Here is a 21,732-nt window from a genome sequence, read left to right on the forward strand (position 1 = left end):
GAAAAAATTCTCTCTCCTTGGTCCCTCACATACATGCACGTACAGTATGTAGAATGATATGTCTATTTGATCGCAAACGAGGCTACTGTGCAGACCAAGCAGGAGGCGTGTTGGGTATGAAAGGTTATCGTTTTTTATTGCGATAGTGTCTTTGAGAGGAGATGAGATGAGCTTCCGTAGATTTCAACATCCCGGTTGTGATGATAGTAGGACTGAGATGCATGAAGCCTTGCTTGTTTGATGTCTTTTCTCCCCAAATTTCTCGCGCCTCATCGGCTTCAGCGTGAGATGCGATCACAGGGGTGATGGGAGCGCCAGAGCAAACAGATATTCACAAATGTGCATGGATGCTGATGCTAACCCATGAGCTGTAGGAATATAGGTACAGGAGATGTAGTTAGATGAGAGATGTGGAAAGAAGAAAAGAAGGTAGAGAAAAGAGAAATGGAAGGAGAATGAGGGAGGTTGGTACTGGGTAAGAAAGAGAGGGTAAGGGGAGGGGGAGGGGAGGGGAGGGGAGTAGAGTGGGAGAGAGAGGGAGGAAGAGAGAGAAACAAGCAGAAAAGTGACTAGATGGAAGATGTGGAAAGAAGAAAGAAGGTAGAGAAAAGAGAAATAGAGGGAGAATGCATAAGAGAGGTTGGTACTGGGCGAGGGGGGGGGGGGGCAAAGGGAGAAGGGAGGGGGAAAGAGAGAGAGAGAGAGAGAGAGAGAGGGGGGGGGGGTGGAGAGAGAGAGAAGCAAGTGGATTGAAGATGTGGAAATAAGAAAAGAATGTATAAAGAAAAGAGAAGGAGGGAGGGAGGTTGGAACTGGATGAGAGAGAGAGAGAGAGAGGGGGAGAGAGAGAGAGAGAGATAGAGAAGCAGAAAAATAAGATGAGAGAGAGAGATATGGAAGAGGAGGGGGGGGGGGGGTGGATGCAATTTTGGCCCATTGCACTTTGTAGTTCCTGTATAAAACCTAAAGGAATGAGATTATTCAGTAGCCAAGTAACAAAAGATTGAGAAAAGCAAGAGGCAGGCGATTTTGAGACCCTTCAAAAGGAGAAAAGAGTGATATATGTGAAGATAGTGAAAAGAGACCCTCAAAACAAACAAAAAACAATAGATACCAAGAGGGAGATTAATGAGATGAAGCCAAAAGATAACCACAGAGTGAAGAAAGAAAATAGATATGAGAGATGAATACATGAATAAAAACGAAAGAGATAAAGAAGAGAAAAGATATGAGGCAGTGATAACAGACAAGAAAACAGAGAAGTGACAAAGTGGGAGAAGAAATTTGTCTAAATTGGAATGTGAGCATAAAAAAAGGAACACAAGTTCTGAATACGAGTGCCCTATTTGATTGAGAGATGAACGTGATCATGAGAATCGGTGGTCTATTAGATTATCTCCTCAGGCATCTCTCATTATCTTCCACCTTTGTGAACCAGATGTTCACTTGGTTTACTACGCTTGAAGCTTCTTACACTGTAAAATCAGGGCCCTGTATGATCAATCGCAAATAAGTTGTTTTTTATATCAACTCTTTTATAAAAAAACTCTCTGTATCCTTTAATTGTGTTTGCTATCCTGATGATACACTGTATATAATGTATCTTTGAAAAGGAACGGAACGAGAAGTCTGTCTACTGGAACACTGACTGTTCACTACATTTTTGCAGAAGTAACATTACCGGTAATTTGTCTATAAGAATTCTTAAGTGGGAACTGATGTGCTAATCATTTGAAGCTTTTACATGTACACCATCTGTTAAGAGGCTGAAGGGCATGTATTAAATCTGTGTTTTTCAACCTTTTATTTGTAGTATTGGCACCCTTTTAAGAAATAAAAAGTTTTACCTCACTCCAATCCCAAATTCATTACAGAAGATACTTTTTGCATCACTCTGGCACTCAATAAACCTACAGGCAAGAAGGAAATTTTGATATGGAAGAAATGTAATCGAAACACACTAGATAGTAGATATATTTTATATATAAATCATGTATGCAGGCATCTTGCTGCCGAATACATGAATACAAAATTCATTCGTTAAATCATCTTGATTCACGAATATGAGGAAGTTAGTTGCCCTGAATGATCCTGTTTTTAAATGTTACAAGGGAGTGAAGCAAATGAGGGTTGTATAATTGTAATTCCGATTTAAAAAAAATAAGAAGATACGGTATACTCGGGCACCTCGCTGCCCCTACAGTGTATATGACAATATTCTGGCACCTCACTGTTGAATAAAAGAATATTGGGGTACCTCCAATTATGAAGGTATTCAGTCATTGTGCTGCCTGAAATCATCCTGTCTCTAAATGTTATGAGTGAGGGAAGCGAGCAAGAAAGAAACCCATTTGATCATCTTTAAGATGTTATCTCTTCATGAAAATCCATAGAGGTTTCTACAATATTGTTTACATGAAATTGACGTTATTCCAAAGTAAAGTTTTTGATATTACTAGATTTCTCTTGTGACACTCCTAGAGATATCTTGCGGCACTCCGGTTAAAAAACGCTGTATTAAAGTTTATGTGTTACTACCCTTCTGTTTCTCATGAAAATGAGCAAATGGAAGCAAAGTTTTTCTAAACAATGAACCTACAATGTTTTTCTTAAGAATGAAGCTACAATGTTTTTCTAAACAGTGAAACTGCAATGTTTCTCTAAAAAATGAAAGTACAATGTTTTCCTAAAAAAATGAAACTACAATGTTATATCAGGGTTCGACTCGGGCAAGTGCCCAGGTTACACGGGCGCCCAAAATCGAAGTCTGGACCCCCAGAATTTTGTAATCTTTATGTAGGGCTTATGCATACAAGCTCTTAAAAGTTCATTCTAGAACCGTTTCCAAAAAGCAGGTGTGGAGTCTTTGTTCTATAGAATAACATGTATAGTTTGCACAGAAAAGATGATCTTTTTCAGCACCCCTTCTGTGCCCCTTCCCCCTTTGTATTTTATGATGAACTTTCTAATTTTTGCTGTCCTTATTCTTTGATCCCTTTTCTACAGGAGGCCCTACTTGCTCTGGGAGCAGCAAACAGCCTTTCTGAAGCGGAAGTTGCAATACGGGAGACCTATGGCTGCTGTTTCACCGATGTGGTAAGAATTTTATTGAGGCTACTTGTAATATGTACAGTTTAAGAAAACTTTTTACGAACCCTGGCGAAACCCCAAATTCGCTACATTCGCCACTCCGTGAGATACCCTCTTAAGAGACAACCGCCATTGCTATTGTTATGAAAACATTTTTTTTTCATAACCTCCAATGTCACCTGATACTAAAGAACTGCAAGAAAGCTTAGACAGTCATTTGAGAGGAAAATGATCCTAAGGGAACTCCTGCATGTAGGGTATGTTTCATGTTTTAGTCTTTCTTGTGCAGGTAGCTAGTCTTTCAGTAATTTACTGGAAAGTATGGAAAGACTTCATGATTCTCATATGGAAAGTGAAAGAGAGAGAGAGAGAGAGGGAGGGGGAGACACACAGACAAATAGAGAAAGAGAGAGAGAGAGAGAGGGAGACACACAGACAAACAGAGAAAGAAAGAGAGAGAGAGAGAGAGAGAGAGAGAGAGAGAAGAGGAAGAAAAAGAGAGTAAGAGGGGGGGGGGGGGGGGTTATTGAGTGAAATTGCCTTTCTAAATTCATTTGTTTTAGCCAAAAGAGTGTTAACTCCTACACATCTACTTTACCAACTTTGTCACAAGGTTAACGCCCTTCTGGCTCCAAACAGACGACATGTAGTTTAAAAGTTTAGTAACAAATTATATAAACTTTAGAAATAACTGAGGTGTAACGAACCACTTAACATGGCATGGAGAAAGAAATGAAAAAACACAGTGGCTGTACAATTGTAATAGAATTATGAAGGCAGACTGCTGGGAGGGAATATTTGTGTCTCTGCGACATGTGTAAGAGAGATTCCCCGCTGTGATAAATAGTGATTAGTATTCAAATTGCTAGGGATCTGATAGCGGAGTAATGTTGGGTTGTCGGCCCTGCCCGGTTGCTTGGGAGATGGTCTGTGTAGTGATTTGATTTACTCTGGGCTGAAATCAACCACAAAAGAATACTGACCGCTAATTATATGAAATGGATGGACAGTCCCCTTCTAAAGGGAATTCAATGATTACAAACTATGAATTTTTTAAAACCCAGAGTTTAAGAGACGGAATACAGAGGAAAAGGGTACAATGAGAGTGAGAAGAGAAGGAGAGGGAGAAGAGAATGAGCAGGAGATGGAAAGAAAATGGAAAAGAGAAGGAGAATGATAAGGGAAGAAGAAGGAGAAGAGAAGAAGAGGGAGATAGAAAGTAAAGAAAAAAGGAGATCAAGAAGGGAAGAAAAGGAGAAGGGAGGGAAAGTAAAAAGAGAAGGAGAGGGAAAAGAAAACAGGAAAGGAGGAGAAGTGAAGAGAGAGAAATGGGGAGAGGAAAGAAAGGAGAGAAGTGAAGGAGAGGGAGATGGAAAGTAAAGGAAAAAGAGAAGGAGAACAAGAAGGGAAGAAAAGGAGAAGGGAGGGAGAGTAAGAAGAGAATGAGAAGATAAAGAGAAAAGGTAAGGAGGGGGAAGTGAAGAGATGGAGAGAGAGAGAGAGAGAGAGGGAGAGAGAGGAAAAAAAAGAGAGGAGGAAAGGAGAGGAAAAAGTGGAGGAGAGGGGGGAAGGAAGGAAAGTGAGAAGAAAAAGGGAGAAGGTAAAGAGAGAAAGAAGTTCCAACTGAAACAATGCTTTTTCAAAAAAGAATAAGAGATTGGATATTGTAGCATTATCATCTATGGTAGATGTGGACAGAACAAAGTTTAACAAATTTGTTTATAATCTTTTTTTAAAGATAAAGACAAGGATGACTGAAGTGGGCAAGTCTAAAAAGCCTATACAGAGTAGCTTTTCCCTATATGAATTCACTAAAATACTTCAATAAAATCTCAAGGCTTTCCTTGTCCACTGGTCTCACATATGATATTGAACACCTTTATAACTACAATGTGCTGATAAAAGAAGAGAGATAGAATGTACCCAAAAGGAAGAATATATTGCAAACTAATACAGCGTGATAGCTCATACTGAGATGATGTCAATGCTTTCAGAGTGTTTACTAGTAGAGAAAGCATATCCTATGTGTGGGGAGCAAGAAGGGCATTAAAACCTAAACTTTGATATAGACTTATACTGCCCTTTTGCCTGTCACCTGACAATCGAAAGATTAGCGTGGGTAGTGGTGGTTTCTACATTATTATATTCACATGAATGCTCATTGAATCCCCCAAACCATCTGTATTAAACACGATTCACGTTGCTATGAGATGAAGGCTTTATTCATTTGTTTGTGCTCAGTATATGTATGCAATGAAGTGGACATTTACAAACCACAAAATAGTGTTTCTCCAGATGGCCTTTCTAAGGAAAACATTAAAAACTGTAGGATTTGGAGAGGATTGCAAGGAGAAAATGCATATCCATGCTTTGTTGATACTAAAATGCAAGTCTCTTTAAAACATCATCTTGCACTTGATTTGGTAACATAACAAACATAAAATACTAAAAAGTACTGTCTGACATTTAAAGAAAAAGTTGAGTTCTGGTCATGCGATCGCATTGTAAAAGAAACAGCAACAGTGTGGAATCGATCAGAAAAGGTTGATCATCTAGCATATACTGTAAGTATTAGTGTTTAGTGCCATATTTATAATATTAAGGCGTTTGAAGAGCCATGCTTTTCAAGGAACATTTTGTATCTGATGTTCTTCGGGCCGGGCCCCGCCCGCCGCAGGGAAAAAATTAATATTTATTTTTCGGGGGCTACTTTTCAAGCTTGCCTGCATGAAAATGACATTCTAAAATTTGTTTTGCATTGAACTCTATGCAAATTTACAGGGGCTCTTTTCTGATTTTCGGGGGCTCTTTTAGGCATTTCGGGGGCTAATTCGCCCTGAGCCCCCGTGTATTTTTTTTTCACTGGTTCTTCCACATATGGATAATAACAATGATAACGCTCACAAATTATTTTTCACCTCTTCCCACAACCCACATGAATAAGCAAATATACGTACAAAAAAGGATAAATTGTCAAATTATCATATCTGCCATAGTAGGCAAATTTCTTGAAAATATGACAGCCCAAAACAAACCTAATGCAATGGATGAACAAATTTATTAAACAGAATGGACAAATATTTGAAAGTGTCTGTAAAATATAAGGATAATGATGATGATGTGTGAGAAAACATTGTAGGCCTGTAGATGCAAGTAACCAGGTTAAACGAACCATGGCAAATAGTTTTGTTTGTTTATTTGTTGTTTTTTTACAGAAAATTGTAAATTGTGTTTCATCAGTAAAATCACAAGTTTATTAATGAATTTCTGATTTGAATTTCAGAATTTACCAGTAGGAGGTGTAAAGCATCCTGTTATCCTAGGGCCTGGCAATAACTTACATTTTTCTGACATTTTGAGATTAATGAAAAAGTAGAGAACCTTCACAATAAATTGTATGTCTTAAAACAATTATCTCCATATTGATTAATGAATGATAAATGGATCCTAAAGAAAAGCAAAACTAAAATTGGAATTGCTAGGCATTTTAGCAGCTGTGTATCCAAAATTCAAGGAATTTCATTATTGGATCCCTTTTTAAAAACAATTTTTATCATCAAAATGCATTACTTTTTATCAGTGGATCTTGCTTTAATATAAGACAAACTTTTATCATCAAAATGCATTTCTTTTTATCAGTGGATCTTGCTTTAATAAAAGACAAAGAGAAAATATTGGAGTGTTCTGGGAATGTTTTAGGAACTTCATAGATGTGGCATAAAAGATGCACATCCGCTTCACATAAATACGAAAGACTGCAAGTGTGCACTTCAAAGGAAGATAAAAAGACAACAAGCACATGATCTTTCACCCTAGTCCCCATTTTCCCTCTTAAATGTATACAGCTGTATAAGTACTCTCTATGCACATGAGATTCCCTTTTCAACAACCTTGGTGATATTATTCTCTATGGAGTCCTAATGCATACCATCAAGTGCAAATTTAAGCACACTTGATGGCGGATCCCCTATCCTCCCTGTGCGCTATTGAAGGGGCGTTATGAATTTCAAGACAACCACACCGTTTTTTGTCGCACTCAGGTCGCCGTGGCAACCAAATTGATCCATATTATTGAAAGGAATAAGAATTTGTCTTCAATTTTTTTTCTTCTCCCTGCATGCCCAGGTTGGCGCGCTGTGGATTTTTGCATTTAAATGGAAATGGGTATTATCGTCTTGTATGCTTTCAAGGGAGACTTGGGTTTGTGAAGCTTTTAACAAGTGGCGGGTCGAGAGTATTCTCTTGGCAACCATGTACATGCATAGCAATGAAGGTTGAATTACAGGATAAATGGGAGACTGTCTTTGAAATCCCATCTTGAATGCGCAGGCAGAAGAACAAAATGCAATATCTTTTAGGATGTATCTACAAAAGAACCTAGCTATCTTATTTGTATATATGTTTAGCAAGAGTTTTTTAAAACCACCACTATTTTTAATCTTAATTTTTTAAACATTACTTTTTCTGTTTTATTATTAATGCGCAGGCAGAGCAAAGTGCAATATCTTTTAGGATGAATCTACAAAAGAACCTAGCCATCACATTGTTATAAATGTACAGAGAGAGTTCTTAAACCACCACCATTTTAAATTTTAATATGAAACATTACTATTTCTGTGTTATTATTTAGAAAGGGATTAAGTTCATCAATGCACTGTAAACAAAGATATCTTAAAGTGGCTATGAAATGAAATTGAGAGCTTTGAAAGGAAAAGAGAAAGCAAGGATTGTTAAGAATGGTCATTCTGTTTTATGAAATGTTAAAACCCTGTTGATAATTATTCATTGCTTACTTGATCTAAATAGTACATATACCTTCTTTTGGAGGTATACTAAGTGTTTGTTTTTTAAAACTATGTCGGTAATGTCAGTGATTCAATAGTTTGCAATAGATTCCTGAATACACCCCCTACCCCTATAAATAGAAAAAAACCAACTTGGCAATTCAATCTAAAAGAAAAGAGGTTTGTTTTAGTGGTTATGTTAAGATAAATTTCAATATCTACATAGATATTTGTCTGGCACTACATCACAGTGACATTACCGATTCTCACAGTTTGAAGCTCACGTACATAGAGCAATTAAAACTTTCAAAACTTCAGAACTTTTTAATTTTTTGTCTGATTTTGTTCAAACTGTCACCAGTCTGATTCTCTGATTTTTCAGCTGTCTTTTAGAATTATTTTCTCTTAAGGTTGGATTTCCCTTTGAACACAGGGTTATTGCACTTCTGGCTCTGAACAGACGTTATGTTACATTATAGAAGGACAGGCCTTCAGACAAGTAAATATAGTCTGTTCACAGCAGATGAGTTAACGTCCTGCTGGCTCCAAACAGACGGTATAGGCCTGTTTCCATCAGACCGAAGTTGCAAAATAACCCGCTATTTTCAGCTCGAAATATTTTCCCGAAGCTCAAAACTGCATCTTCACCAGACCGATACGCTCATCACAAACTAGCTCGTACGGGCGCAAATTAGCCTGCTATTTCCTAAAATAGCGGGCTATTTTGGAAACAAGACCAAGATTTCTCAGGATATTTTCTCGATCAAATAGCCCGCTTATTGCAACGGCGGGCTGATGAAAACACAAACTAGCTGGCTCATTTGAGATCGGGCTAGTTAAAATAGCGGGTTATTTTGCAACTTCAGTCTGATGATGACAGGCCTTATGAAACTAGCAGGTGCTTTTCAAAATGACTTTATTAAGTACATGTGTACATTTCATGTTTTTATTTTCCAGACGGACCTAATCCTATACTTATTGAGCAACAGAACAGGGCTTCTGGCAAGCATAGATGGACTAGCGGGGGCCTGTCATAATGTTCCCAAGACGGGTATTACGGGGTAAGTAGCTATACGCTTAACCTCCAGAGCTTCTTTATTTCTGTTTATATGCATTTCAAGGTAATCTGGTAATTTCAATTTATCATTGGTGTGATTGCCAAACCAGTTTTATAGAAATGGTTATGGTGGAGAAATGAAGATGGCAAAAGATATTCAGTAAAGCTTGATATAAACAATTATTTGAGTTAAAGATTAAGTGGAGTTCTGTTAATAGAAGTTAAAAGAAAATAAATTCTCACAGAATCCAACAAAAAATTTACTGAATGTTCATAAGATCATAGCTAAATGACATGTGCAAAACGATTTTGTTAGAAAATGCAAATGTATAGGAATTAGGGGCTGAGTAATGAGTATAGAAAGATAAGGAAATCAAGCATTCATTTGATTTTTTTTCTTAGGGTATGTCTGGATCAGAGGCAGGGGGATATTCTACACACCTTGGCTGAAGATGATCCTGTATGTGGCCTCCTACAGGGGGCCAGCCTACCCCTCTCTGAGAACAAAAGAGGTAAGTGGTATATAGAACTCCTCTCCGCTATGTCTCGGCGCATGTCATCTACCCAGCTATGGCATCACCATCAAGAATTACAATGCTTATAAAGACTCATAGAAATTAATCACAGTTTGACAAACTGACTAAGAACGTTGAATTTGTGAGACATTCTGTAGCAATTAACCAAAATGAGTGCCCAGCAGAGGCAAATACTGGTACTATACAAGAAGCCATCATCATTATCATCATCATCATCATCATCATCATCATCATCATCATCATCATCATCATTATCATCATCACCATCATCATCATCGTCAGTTTGATGAAGCACAAAAATATTAAAGAAAACAAAAAATAGACAAATAAACACTTCTCAAATTAGCCTGCTATTTCCCAAATAGCGGGATATTTTGGAAACAAGACCAAGATATCTCAGGATATTTTCTTGACCAAATATCCCGCTAATTGCAACTGCGGGCTGATGAAGATGCAAATTAGCTGGATAATTTGCGATCGGGATAGTTAAAGTAGCGGGTCATTTGGCAAACTCGAGCTGGTGAGGACAGGCCTAAAGTAATATAATACAGTTGTTGCATTTCCACCCCTGTCCACCCCAATGCAACATGAGCCTTTTGCCCATGAATTGACAGCATTTCAAGAACCTTTCAAGGAAATAGAAATGGAAATGTAAATGGAAATATTGCTAATACATTATGTCAGGGCTGCTTGCTTGTATGTCACATGAGATGTTAGGGTTGCTGTTGATAGAGAGTGAGAGAGACAGAGACAGACAGACAGACAGACAGACAGACAGACAGACAGACAGACAGACAGACAGACAGACAGACAGACAGACAGACATAGAGAGAGAGAGAGAGAGAGAAAGGAAGAGACAGAGAGAGATAGAGAGAGAGACAGAGACAGACAGACACAGAGAGAAAGGGTGAGGTAGATGGGGAGACTGATAAAAACATTGAATTAGATAGGGATAACAAGTGTTTAGAAGATCTCAAATATCAAGAATTTGAAGATTCAAGCAGTATTCACAATCAAAATTTCTCAGCTTTTATAATACCGGGGGTAACTCAAACTGAATATCAAAGTTAAACTAACTTTGCTCTAATAGACTTGGCGTACAATGTAAAGTATCATGACTTTTCTAATACCCTAATGCCTCAGTCACACCTTTGCGTATGATGCTGCGTATTGCTGCGCTGTACGGGGTATATCAATACGCAGCCGTTCCCAGCAATACGCGGCAAATTTGAAGGTAGCAGTCACACTATTGCATATCTATCTCGTAGGCAGCTCGTATGCCGCTCGTACTAAGACTGCCTACGGTTGCCTATGACCACGCTATAGCTCGCTGTTGCTCATAGCAGTACGATTCAATACGCAGTTTGCTCGCCACGTTGCGTATGTAACTGGTTCTTCGCTCGTTTGCTGCTCGCTAGCCGCTCGCACCAATACGTCTCGTTACGTCTCACTGCGTGTTCACTCGCTTTAGCTCGTCTGCTGTTCGTACTGCTGCGTGCCAGCTCGCTCTACAGCGTACCAGCTCGCTTGGGCTGCGACGGCGTATAAATAAAAGTCATTTAACGGGCTTCTGACGAGTCTACATCTAAAGAAAAATCAATCTAATAAAAAAATGGCCCGGGAGCAGAGCTCTGCCTCGCAAAAGCTTAATCTTTTGGTTCAGCTGGAAGAAGCAGAGACAAAATGATGTTTATTTATTAAGGTTATGTAGCGCAGCGACGGTGGTTGGTGCTAGCATTGAGAGAGAGCTAAAGCGAACGGCGTACGAGCTAGACTCGCAGCGTAGCGAGCGGCAATTGCAACAGTTCTTGCTGCTGCGAGTGGTAGGCGAGCAACAGCGCAACAATACGCGCAATCATGCGAACGACAACGAGCTCTTGCGAGGTAAATCGTGCAGGGAACGCAGCTATAGGCAGTGACACGCGCTCCAAAAAAAAGAGGTGCGTATGGTTGCGTATACTTGCGCTAAGCCACTCGCTGTTGCTCGCATTCACTGGTTGCCACTCGTATCCGCTCGTAGATGATTTAACTCTGCGTTTGCTTGCGATAGTTTAGAAAATTTTAAAACTAGCGAGCGGCAAACGCAGGCCTTTGCGCTAGTCTGCGTATTGAGTACGCAGTGAGCACGTTTCATTGCGCTTTATTGGGTATGACTGCCTATGTCTGCGTTCGGGCAATACGCAGCAATACGCAAGCCCAATACGCAAAGGTGTGACTGAGGCATTAACTTGATGTATCTTGACTATTAAAAAAGGGCAGAGATGGATCCAAAATAAATGCTTTAGCTAGATCGAGAACTAATTAGCTAGGTGAATTGAGTCGTTCAAAATTTAGTAAGAATTTGTAACAGTTCACAGATCCGTAGTATGCCAATAGAAAGAGATCAATGGTGAAAGATTTCTAGCACAATTCTGCTCACGCTCCCTTCCTCGTGGAGAGAGAGAGAGAAAGAGGGAACAATTGCATTTTTCTGAATTTTAAGAAGCGTCAACTACCAGGTCTCATAACTGTCAAGAAAAACATGTGGATGCGTGCCCAAGGAGAGGAAAAACAAGTCAGATTACCCATGTAATTCCTTCCACTTTGCATCCGGTTTTTAAAACCCATCATACATTATACATTCCCCCCTAGAGCCATCTTTTCGCCTAGCTCACAATAAATTGAGCAGTACCCTGGTACGTCTACAATGCCTGGTTGCACTCTCTTTCTTTCTATCTCGTCTTCAAAATGCAACGTTTTGGTTGTCGTTCTTGCTTTGTCGTGTATTGAAGGTGTTTTGAACAAGATAGTGAGACTTAGAAGAAGAAAAAAACATCCCAAAATGACAATTGGAGAGCCTTGCTTGAAGTTGTTTCTGTGAAACACTTCAAAAGGATATTGCAATTTTTCTTGCGGTTACTGGAGATCCAGGGAAGTTTTTTTTTCTTGATACCCATTTCTCTTCCTTTTCTATCATGATTAGTTGCTGTTCTGTCTAAATCCTAAAATGCACCATGAGTTTCCTGAAGCTTGAAGAAAAAAAAAGACAAGTTTTCTTAAAGGCATCGCTTAACAATGTTAAATCTGAGATGCATGGTCCTACGTGTTATCAGTGTCTGTGATATGGTGTAATATTGAAGCCCTAAAAAAAATGATCCTGAAGAGCCTCAAAAAAGTATAAAATTTTGAGTGACCGGTTTTACCATACTCGTTTCCTCAATAGACTGTAGTGTTATGAAAACTATTAGGAAGACTCAAAATTTGATTTTGATTACCAATCAAAAATATCTTGATAATCGGACAGGCGATCGGCTTGTAAAAGTCATGGGTTCCTGACTGAGCTAAAGGTTTATAATTATCATTGCAGCATGAGCTAAATCCAGGATTTTGTTTCAGAATCTGAGACAAAGTTACCCAATCCCTTTAAGGCTCGTTCAGATAAGAGGCAGTAAACCATATTTTTTTCTCTCAAAATGTGTAAATGAATGTCAACTGCACTACATAACTTTGCTTCTGTATATTAAAAAGACTGACTGGTTTTATTCTGATAGGGGTTACCTTCTGAGTCTTTTCAGGTCTACGATACTGTTAAAGGGCCACTCCCATCAAAACGGGCGTTAAATTGAAAAAAAAGATAAGTAGAAGAGTATTTGACGGAGATTCTGAATATGACAATGTTTTTTCTTAGAAATCATCAATAGTTCTGAAATCCAGCTTTAAAAATGTATTATGTAATATGCTACTGTAAGTTTTGCACAATTTCAAAAGGTACTGGACAAGGCTGAAATGGCTCAACGTTGATTTCTTGAAAGTCTCTATACTAGGATCGTAGGTAGTGTAGGCCTTTGCCAAAAAAAAATAATTTCTGCCAATGTTTTACCTCTTAAAGGTAATACAAAGTTTTGGGAAATTCTGAAAATTGGCTGGATAGAGATTGTTTACAATTTTTATATATTTGGATGTCCCTGTGTATGTATTATAAGCACTAGAAAATTTAGCCCCTAAAACTCTTCTGCTTTCGAGAAAAATTGAATATAAAAATTTACCGGTGCTCCCGGTAAATTCTAATAAATTTCAAATAGGGCCTAGGGCCATACAATGGTAGCTGCGACCATGAAAATTTCAGAATATGTAGTTGTGATGTATAATTTCCAAACGGGAATAGCCAATCGGTCAGTTTTAGTCTAGAAACATTGTTTTATAGCAAAATTAATATCTTGACCTTTAGAGGGAGCTATACAACATAAAGTGTTTATTATTTACAATTTGATCACTTTAGACTCCATTTCAATCGCAACAATGATCACTGAATATTATGTGATCGCATATGCTTCCAATATGTTCATTTGAACCAAATTCATGACCCCGTACCAAAACTTTGTATTACCTTTAAAAACCCGCTAAGGTGGAACAAATTTAGGGTGACATGCACCTTAGAGATCAAAACAACCTTGATCTCAGCTTCTCCAGCAAGATGTTAGAGGTCCTTCAATCCCCCCCCCCTCTCTCTTTCTCTATCTTTCCTTTTTCTTTGCGCTTCCCCGATGATGCCAGGTAATGTGACAAAAGTTGACGAGTAACGTCCGCCAGAGGTTATGTATACCTTGTCCATATTATTGTCGCTTTGCTGGATTCACAACTTTATACAAATTTTCTTAGGAGGAACGTTGGATTGCATAAATACCGGAAAGAAATTCAATGAATCTCCTTTCCTTCATGATAAAAGGATGAAGAAAACAAAGATTAGATATGTGTAAAATAATGGTATCCATGAAGTTGTTTTTTCAGCCTTAGGGGCTGATTCTACACATATAATGAACATGTATGTCACCAGTAAAAAAAGGCGTAAAACAGCGCCCTGTTTCGTAAAACTTGTTATCAGTAACAGGTTATACAATAACTGTTATAAGCTACTGAAATCATGGCCTTTGATTGCCTGAGAGCAAATTTGTCATAGAAATTTAGCACTTTTTATTGATAACAAGTTTGATGAAACAGGGCCAAGGTCCTGTGAAGAATATGCGGGATATCAAATCTGTGTACTGTTATGGTGCACAAACCTGTTTCCTTGGTGCACAAACCTGTTTCCTTGGTGCACAAACCTGTATCCTTGGTGCACAAACCTGTTTCCTTGGTGCACAAACCTGTTTCCTTGGTGCACAAACCTGCTTCCTTGGTGCACAAACCTGTTTCCTTGGTGCACACTTAATGAAATACAAGGATAAACAATCAACAAGTGCTGCACAGTAACTAACACTGCAATGTAGAAGAAGTTAGAAGCAATAGATGATTATGACAACAGATATATATATATAGCATTAAGAAAAAAATATGGTATAAGAAAATAACAAGATTAAAATAACTATAACATAAGTGGTGCACTTTTTCATCTGCAAGGTTTTCCAGTTTCTTTTAAAGTTTCTGGCTGATGAACTTGATTTTGTGTCCTTGGTATTAAGATTGTTCCAGGCACGTAGGGCAGCAACAAAGAATGACCGATTGCCCCTCTTGTTGCTCAACAATGCTTATAAGTCTTCTGTACCAACTTTCTAAGATCCAATCAGATAAACATGAACTGCAGACCGATTTGACCGTCTAAAATAGTTAGAACTGATAATAAGGGACTGGTCCTTTAGAGTAGAGTTTTACCTTGGTTTTGTAAAGTCTTGTCCACATGAAGTTGTCTAATTTATTTGTTCTCTTGAATTTAATACTAGATTTGTTTTATTTATCTTCCTTTTGTTGTTTCTATTTTGTTTCTCCATATGTTAAGTTCCTTTGTGTATGTCATAAACAGTTCTATCCATTGCTCTATGTTTTTGTTAATTTTTGTTTGTTACACTCTTACCCCTCTCCTCTTGATTTGTTTTCTTTCAATGTTTCCATCTTCATTCCTCTGAATCCAAGTAAAGGACTTTGTGAAATGTTTTGGTATCCTCTTCGAAAGGCTGAATGAATGGCTGGATGAATGACTATAAAAAAGTACATCAAAACCTTGATGTCTCCCTTGTTTAATGTAAGGAATATTCAAGCCAAGGTGTTTTCTACAGTGTCACTACAAAAACATTATTTATTCATGAAAAGGGGTTTAAATTATAGCTTTGCGTGGCTCACTCCATGATCCCCCACACTTATCCTAGGGAGTGACACAATACTGCTTGAGAATCAACAAAATATGCATCTGACATTTTGAATTTGAAAAGGGCTGTCAGAAACCTTGTCAAATAATGGATTGTTGAGAGTTATGAAAGAGTGGCAAAAACACATGGACAAATGTGTGCAGTGTTTTGTAATGGCAAGGATAAGAGCAATATCAAATACCTTGCTGATTGGATTTTAACATTTTTGTCTTTTTTAAAATTGCTTTCTGTATATGTTTGAGAAATGCTCATGCAATAAACATATCAAAATCAATAATTTTATAAATTGCAATTATTTGTAACCTTTCTTTGAGGAATGTAGTTCAGTGTAAGTTTATCATAGTTGTTTAGGGGTCAATACATTGAAAAAACAGCATGGTCTTTAATAGTGCCTCTTCCCTCAAAAGAACAATATACCAAAGTGCCCTTTATAAAAGGTTTAAGACCTTTTTGAATTTGTTTGTGGCAGTGAATAATAGTTAGTTTTGTTATTTGTAGCTCTTTCAACATGTTTTTAAGTTTGAATGCAATTAAATGCTCACAACGGATCAAAGCTGTGGAAGAAATCTTCCCTCCAAAATGACATCTCTATCCATAGACATCAACACATTCCCTGAATGTCTTGGCTAATCGGGTCAAATAATTTTACTTATTGATAATATAGCTTCAAATGCACATTTTATGGAGTCAAGTGTAATAGAAGACAAAATTGGAGTTCTACATTCCTTACAATTGTGCATTACCGTTTTCACTACCAAACTTCTTACTTGTCTAGTACATACAATTAACATCTTAAATATTCATACTCTTACAAATATTTCATAATTTTATAAGGGTGTAGAAAAATTGATTGGCCTGTTTTCTGTTTCTTGATAATGCAACATAATAAAGCTTACATCTAAAAGTATTCAACGAACGCCCTAATTCCACCAGTCCACCTTTCGTTCTTGATTTATGGGGAAAAAAAAGTCATATTAACAAGGGGTATGAATGTACATGTACAGTATGTACAGTTTGTTGTATTTCTAAAAAAAAATCTAAGAAAGGTCCTGGAATATTCAGTTTAAGTTTCAATTTATTGTTTCCATATTTCACATGATTATGATAAAAATATTATACAAATAATGAATGGTTATGAGTTCAATAGTGCGAATATTTTCATAAGTTGAAAGATTAACATTCTATTCAACGAGGCATCAGCCGAGTTGAATAGAATTAATGTTAATCTTTCAACTCATGAAAATATTCGCACCATTGAACGAATGAAAAGCATTCATTATTTGTTTTATACAACATCGAAGAAGATCTAATAGAACGTTAATCAACAAACTACATGTATGCTTTACTCCATAAAGATAAATTCAAGTTGGATTCAAGCCTTCTCGATTACATTCAGATTGCCTTCGCGTCAGATACACGCAGGGATACGCGCGCGCACGGCAGAGAGGTACGCAGTCTGCATATAACCAAAAATGCACGACCGTGCAATATACCATCTATTGAATATCATGTGACCAACAATCCTCCAATCAAATGACAGGGATCCACGTAGGTGTTGTATAATACAATATAAATAATTCTTTGTAAATCGTAATCACACAAAAGGAAATTAGATACATTTTTCCAAATTTAGTTATTGATTTAACAGCTTTTACCTGAAGACAAATATTTTTATTTGATAGTGAAATATGAAGAAATCTAATAAAACTAAAGCTTGTAAAAAATAGGTTCTGTGCAAAATAAGATGAAGAAGATCGTCGATAATTTGAAAGATATTAAAAAGGTTAATGCAGTATATATATCGTAGGCCAGAGTTTTAGAAACTAACGAAGGATCATTAAAATTATTATAAAAGGATATTAAAAAAGCAGAAAACTATTAAAATTGAAGCTTTACTGAGATTCTGAGCAAAGATTCCTTTAATTTTCTTTTTTACTGTGTGCCTTTAATTTTTTTTTTACATAGATCAGCATATATATGGAACCATAATATCACCATTAAGAAGAAAAAAAATCTGACAACTCTGTGCACATATTTCGTAATATTATTACAGTTTACACACTCATAAATTAAGACACATACGACCTGTAATGCACCCTTTTTGATTCTGACTTGTCATACATTTAGTACACACAGCAACCCCCCCCCCCCCCCACATACACACATACACATACACACACAACATACATGTACATGCATGAGCCTTAATATGGGAAATTTATCCCAGTGTGGGGAAAAACATTCTTCTATCAGTCCCAAATTTAAAAACTATTTTATAAAGAGTTAGAGAAATCAAATACATTCAGACTATTTAGTCTATTAAAGCCCCTCCAAGGGAAAGAGAGGAATGGGCATTGTAGATAGATTGCCTTTCTAGACAGGTTCTACAATACACACATTTCTTTCTTTAAAGAGACAAAATAGATGGCCGCTATAGACAAGTGGCCTTTTTATAGAGCGGTATTCACTGAGACAGGTTAGGCTGTATAACGGATTCACCCACTACATACATGTACACACGCTTGTGAGATAACCTCCTGTATCTGGCTAATTGTATTCATGTGAAATTTCATCACTTTATTGAAATTATAGTAGGTTATTAAGGCCCTACTTGTACCGATATGAGTCCATCTCATGTTAGTGCATGTACGTGCATAGTATAATAACAATGTGGTGGCATATTTCAGCATTCTTCATGTTCGTGGCTTGGCAATACCGATGATGTCTTTGGCGTTTGCCAGGAATCGTTTATCTAATAACGGCCATAATTAGGGGCTATAATTTGTTGATGTACCTAGCACGACATCCCCTTTTTGCATCATGGTTTGCGCCGTTAATCGACAAAGCTCTCCTCTGGTTGCTACGGGTAACCAGAAGAGAGCTGGCTGAAGGCAGATAATAGGGCTATTGTCATGAAGTAGTTTCCCAGCAGTATCGGCAAGAAACAAAACGTGCATGAGAGAAATAGGGTTCCTTCCGTGACATACCGCTTTTATTACGGATAAAGGACGTTTGACCTTTCAAAAAACTGTTATACCTAGTCGTTAACACTGCATTAATTTGTTTCCATTACCGTTTATCTGCATTGCATTTCAATTGGTTCCTTCTTAAATAGGCCTCGTTAACAGGTAATCACTTTTGTTCTGTAAACGAAAGATGGTCCTAACAAACCAAATAGACGATGATAGGGAAAAAAAGCATTTTGATTTTGAGGAGGGTTCTTGGTAGAAGGGCATGAAGGATTTTCCCAGCCATACTTTGTATATTTCAAGATGTACATTACAAGATGCACTATTTTTAAAGGTTACCAGTACATTTATTGTGTTTGTATCATCAACACAATGGATTTCTCTCTGAACATTTCTTATTAACAAAAATTGTTAATAGTGATAGGCTCAACTTTCTTTAAATACACTAAATTGATAACATTGTTTATGAGCTAAAACGAAAAAAAAATGGACAAATGAAAAAAATTAAATTTACAAATCACATTGTTTTATAGTAATAGCCTATTTTGAGTCGATGTTCATTTCTGTCATCATAATACAGATTTCTACTGATCTCACATGTAAAATATTGTATGAAACCCTTAATTCCAGTAATTTCCTCAAATTGGATTTAACATTGATATTGCTAAATTTTGGTCTAAGAAAGGGCTTCTCAAAGTCCAGACTGCAGTCCACATTCTGACCGCAGAGACCTGTTTCTCAAAGCCTTTTTTGAATGACAAATGACAACAATCAGTGACAAATCTGCTGATAACCAATCAAAAGCAAGGATTTCAGTAGCTTATAACAAAAACTTTCATTTGTCACTGATGACAAGTTTTGTGAAACAGGACCCTGGACTGCCTGGGAGGCTCTGCTTTTCTTTTCTAAAAGGGCCGGTGGCTGAATCCACCCCTCGTCCACCAAATTCATAAAATGCCTGTGGTCAGCACTCATGGCATGACTGTATTGTATATAAACAGAGAGGGGGCTAGACAATATGAAGCTCAATTTGAACTTGTGCCATCCAGAGAAATGGTGAACTTGAAGGCGAAGCTCCACATGAATTTGTTTGTGAAAATCGTGGAAATGCATGTACATGTATGTAATGTATATAGCTCCCTCAGTACATTTTTCTTATAAATATTCAAAAAGTGGGCTGGCTCCAACCACCTCTTTCTTTTGAATTTGTGGATATTGGAGTTTGTAGTGTCTTATTAATATGACTTTTCTCCAGTTTCTCTCAATTTCTGCAAAATGAAATATATAAGGGTCTCATATTGCTTTGTGAATTGAATAAAATTTATTACCTGTGAATCTGATGACTCTTTCCTTCCCCAACCATTTTCTGTCTTTCCCTTGTCCGTATTTTATTCATCATGTGTTTTTGGTAAACTCAGCATGCACCAATAGGTTTACGTATTGGTATTGCAATTTGCCACTTGATGGTTGATTATTGATTATTTTTTTTACCTGACTGCTATGAAAGCATATGCTTGCTTGTTTGTTTTACCTGATTGCTAAGAAAGCATGTGTATGCTTGTAAGTAAGCAGGCTTGTAGATAAACAACCAGGGGACCTACAACACTAAATCCTCTCTCCGGGAACTCTCGGTTACGAAACCACTGCTCTACCACCGCCTCCTCAAACCATTGAAATGATGTTATCAGTCTCACTGTTGGAACAGCTCTGTGTATTTCCACCAAACTCTTTCTCTCTCTCTTTCTAATTTGCCCGTTTAGGTCTGTCTCTTTATAACATGTCTTTTTCTGTCTATGATTTTCTCCATACAGTGTACATCATTACATAGACCCTGAGGATAAAAACTTGATTTTCTTTCCCCTCTCCCCCTCTCTCTCTTTCTCTCTCTCTCTCTTTCTCTCTCTCTCTCTCTCTCTCTGCCTCTCCCATCTCTTTCTCTCTCCATCTCTCTCTCTCTCTCTCTCTCTCTCTCTCTCTCACTGTGTGTGCAGCTCTCTCCATTTTTCCAACCTTGACCTCCTCAAAATACAAGGGGATTGTTCATATCTTTATTTCAGGCTCTTGTCACATGTATCTCTCCATCTTTTGTCACATCTTCCAGTTCATCTATCATACACATCACTTATTAATCATCTTTGTAATCGTCCCTCCTGTATCTTCTTATGATTTTTTGAATTCTTTAATTAATTAATTCTTCAAAATCAAATTTTATTCTTTCAACACCAATTGTAAATTGTTTATCAAACGTAGCAGTAGTTACATATATTTATTAATTTATTACTGTTTCTCACCTTTTACTTCTTTTCATTATGTCATCCACATAATTTCTTTCTCTGTTTTCCATCTTTCTCAGTCCCTGCCTCTGTCTATCCCTCTTTCCATGTCTCTGATTCCCCATCTGTCATGTTAGGGTACATTTATGCTCAATTTTGAAGGCAGAATGAGCGATTTGAAGCGCTCATCGTAAACGCTCATCGTAATCGCAGTTCCACGGTGTACTGTTTATGCTCACTTCTCTGGCTCCTCCAGGCATGATTCTGGCTCAGAGCCAGAGAATTGCAGTGCAGAGTCTACAGTAGAGGTCAGTGCGTTGACCCCATTTAAACGCGTTTACAAAAGATTGTGTGTTTATACTTCCCCAGAATCGCCGATCCAAAACGCACCTTTTTGTGAGTTTACGATCGGCGTTAACTATCGAAAGGACGCAACCGTGTTTTGAACTAAACGTGTAACAAATGCCTCTGGCCAGAAAAAGTTGAGCATAAACGTACCCTTAGTCTTCCACAAACTTTTGTCCTCTCCAGTCTTTCTACACCCCTTTCTACCTTCCCTTTTCCCTTCTCTTTATCTTATTTCTGCATTCTCTTATAATCTCTCTAACAATCTAATATTCCTGTCTCTCTTCACTCTTCTCCTTTCTCCTTCTCGTTATCGCCCCCCTTTCTACCTTCCTCCAGTCTATCACATTCCCTCCATATTGTTTCCAGTCTCTTCACTCATCTTCCTGCACATCTTTCCCTCATTTTTTGCTTCTGTCTATCATTTTGCCTTTCTCCTTTATCCTTTCTTCTCTCTATCGCCACTCTTTCTACCTTCCTCCAGTCTTTCTCTCATTGCCTCCATATTTTTTCCAGTCTCTCCACTCAACTACCTGCACCTCCGAGTCTTTCCCTCATT

General features: G+C 37.6%; 1 protein-coding gene across 2 annotated transcripts in view; it reads left to right on the forward strand.

Annotated features, from left to right (window-relative positions):
- Window positions 1-21,732, forward strand: part of LOC115922278 — a 54,851-nt gene that overhangs the window by 22,409 nt on the left and 10,710 nt on the right. For both annotated transcript variants that reach the window (XM_030980890.1, XM_030980889.1), the window contains 3 exons: window positions 3,007-3,096; window positions 8,832-8,935; window positions 9,334-9,443. In XM_030980890.1, the coding sequence (XP_030836750.1) occupies window positions 3,007-3,096; window positions 8,832-8,935; window positions 9,334-9,443 (304 nt within the window). The remainder of the gene's footprint in view (window positions 1-3,006; window positions 3,097-8,831; window positions 8,936-9,333; window positions 9,444-21,732) is intronic.

The sequence above is a fragment of the Strongylocentrotus purpuratus genome, unplaced genomic scaffold (genome assembly GCF_000002235.5).
Source record: "Strongylocentrotus purpuratus isolate Spur 01 unplaced genomic scaffold, Spur_5.0 spur5_scaffold_11, whole genome shotgun sequence".
Taxonomy (NCBI): domain Eukaryota; kingdom Metazoa; phylum Echinodermata; class Echinoidea; order Camarodonta; family Strongylocentrotidae; genus Strongylocentrotus; species Strongylocentrotus purpuratus.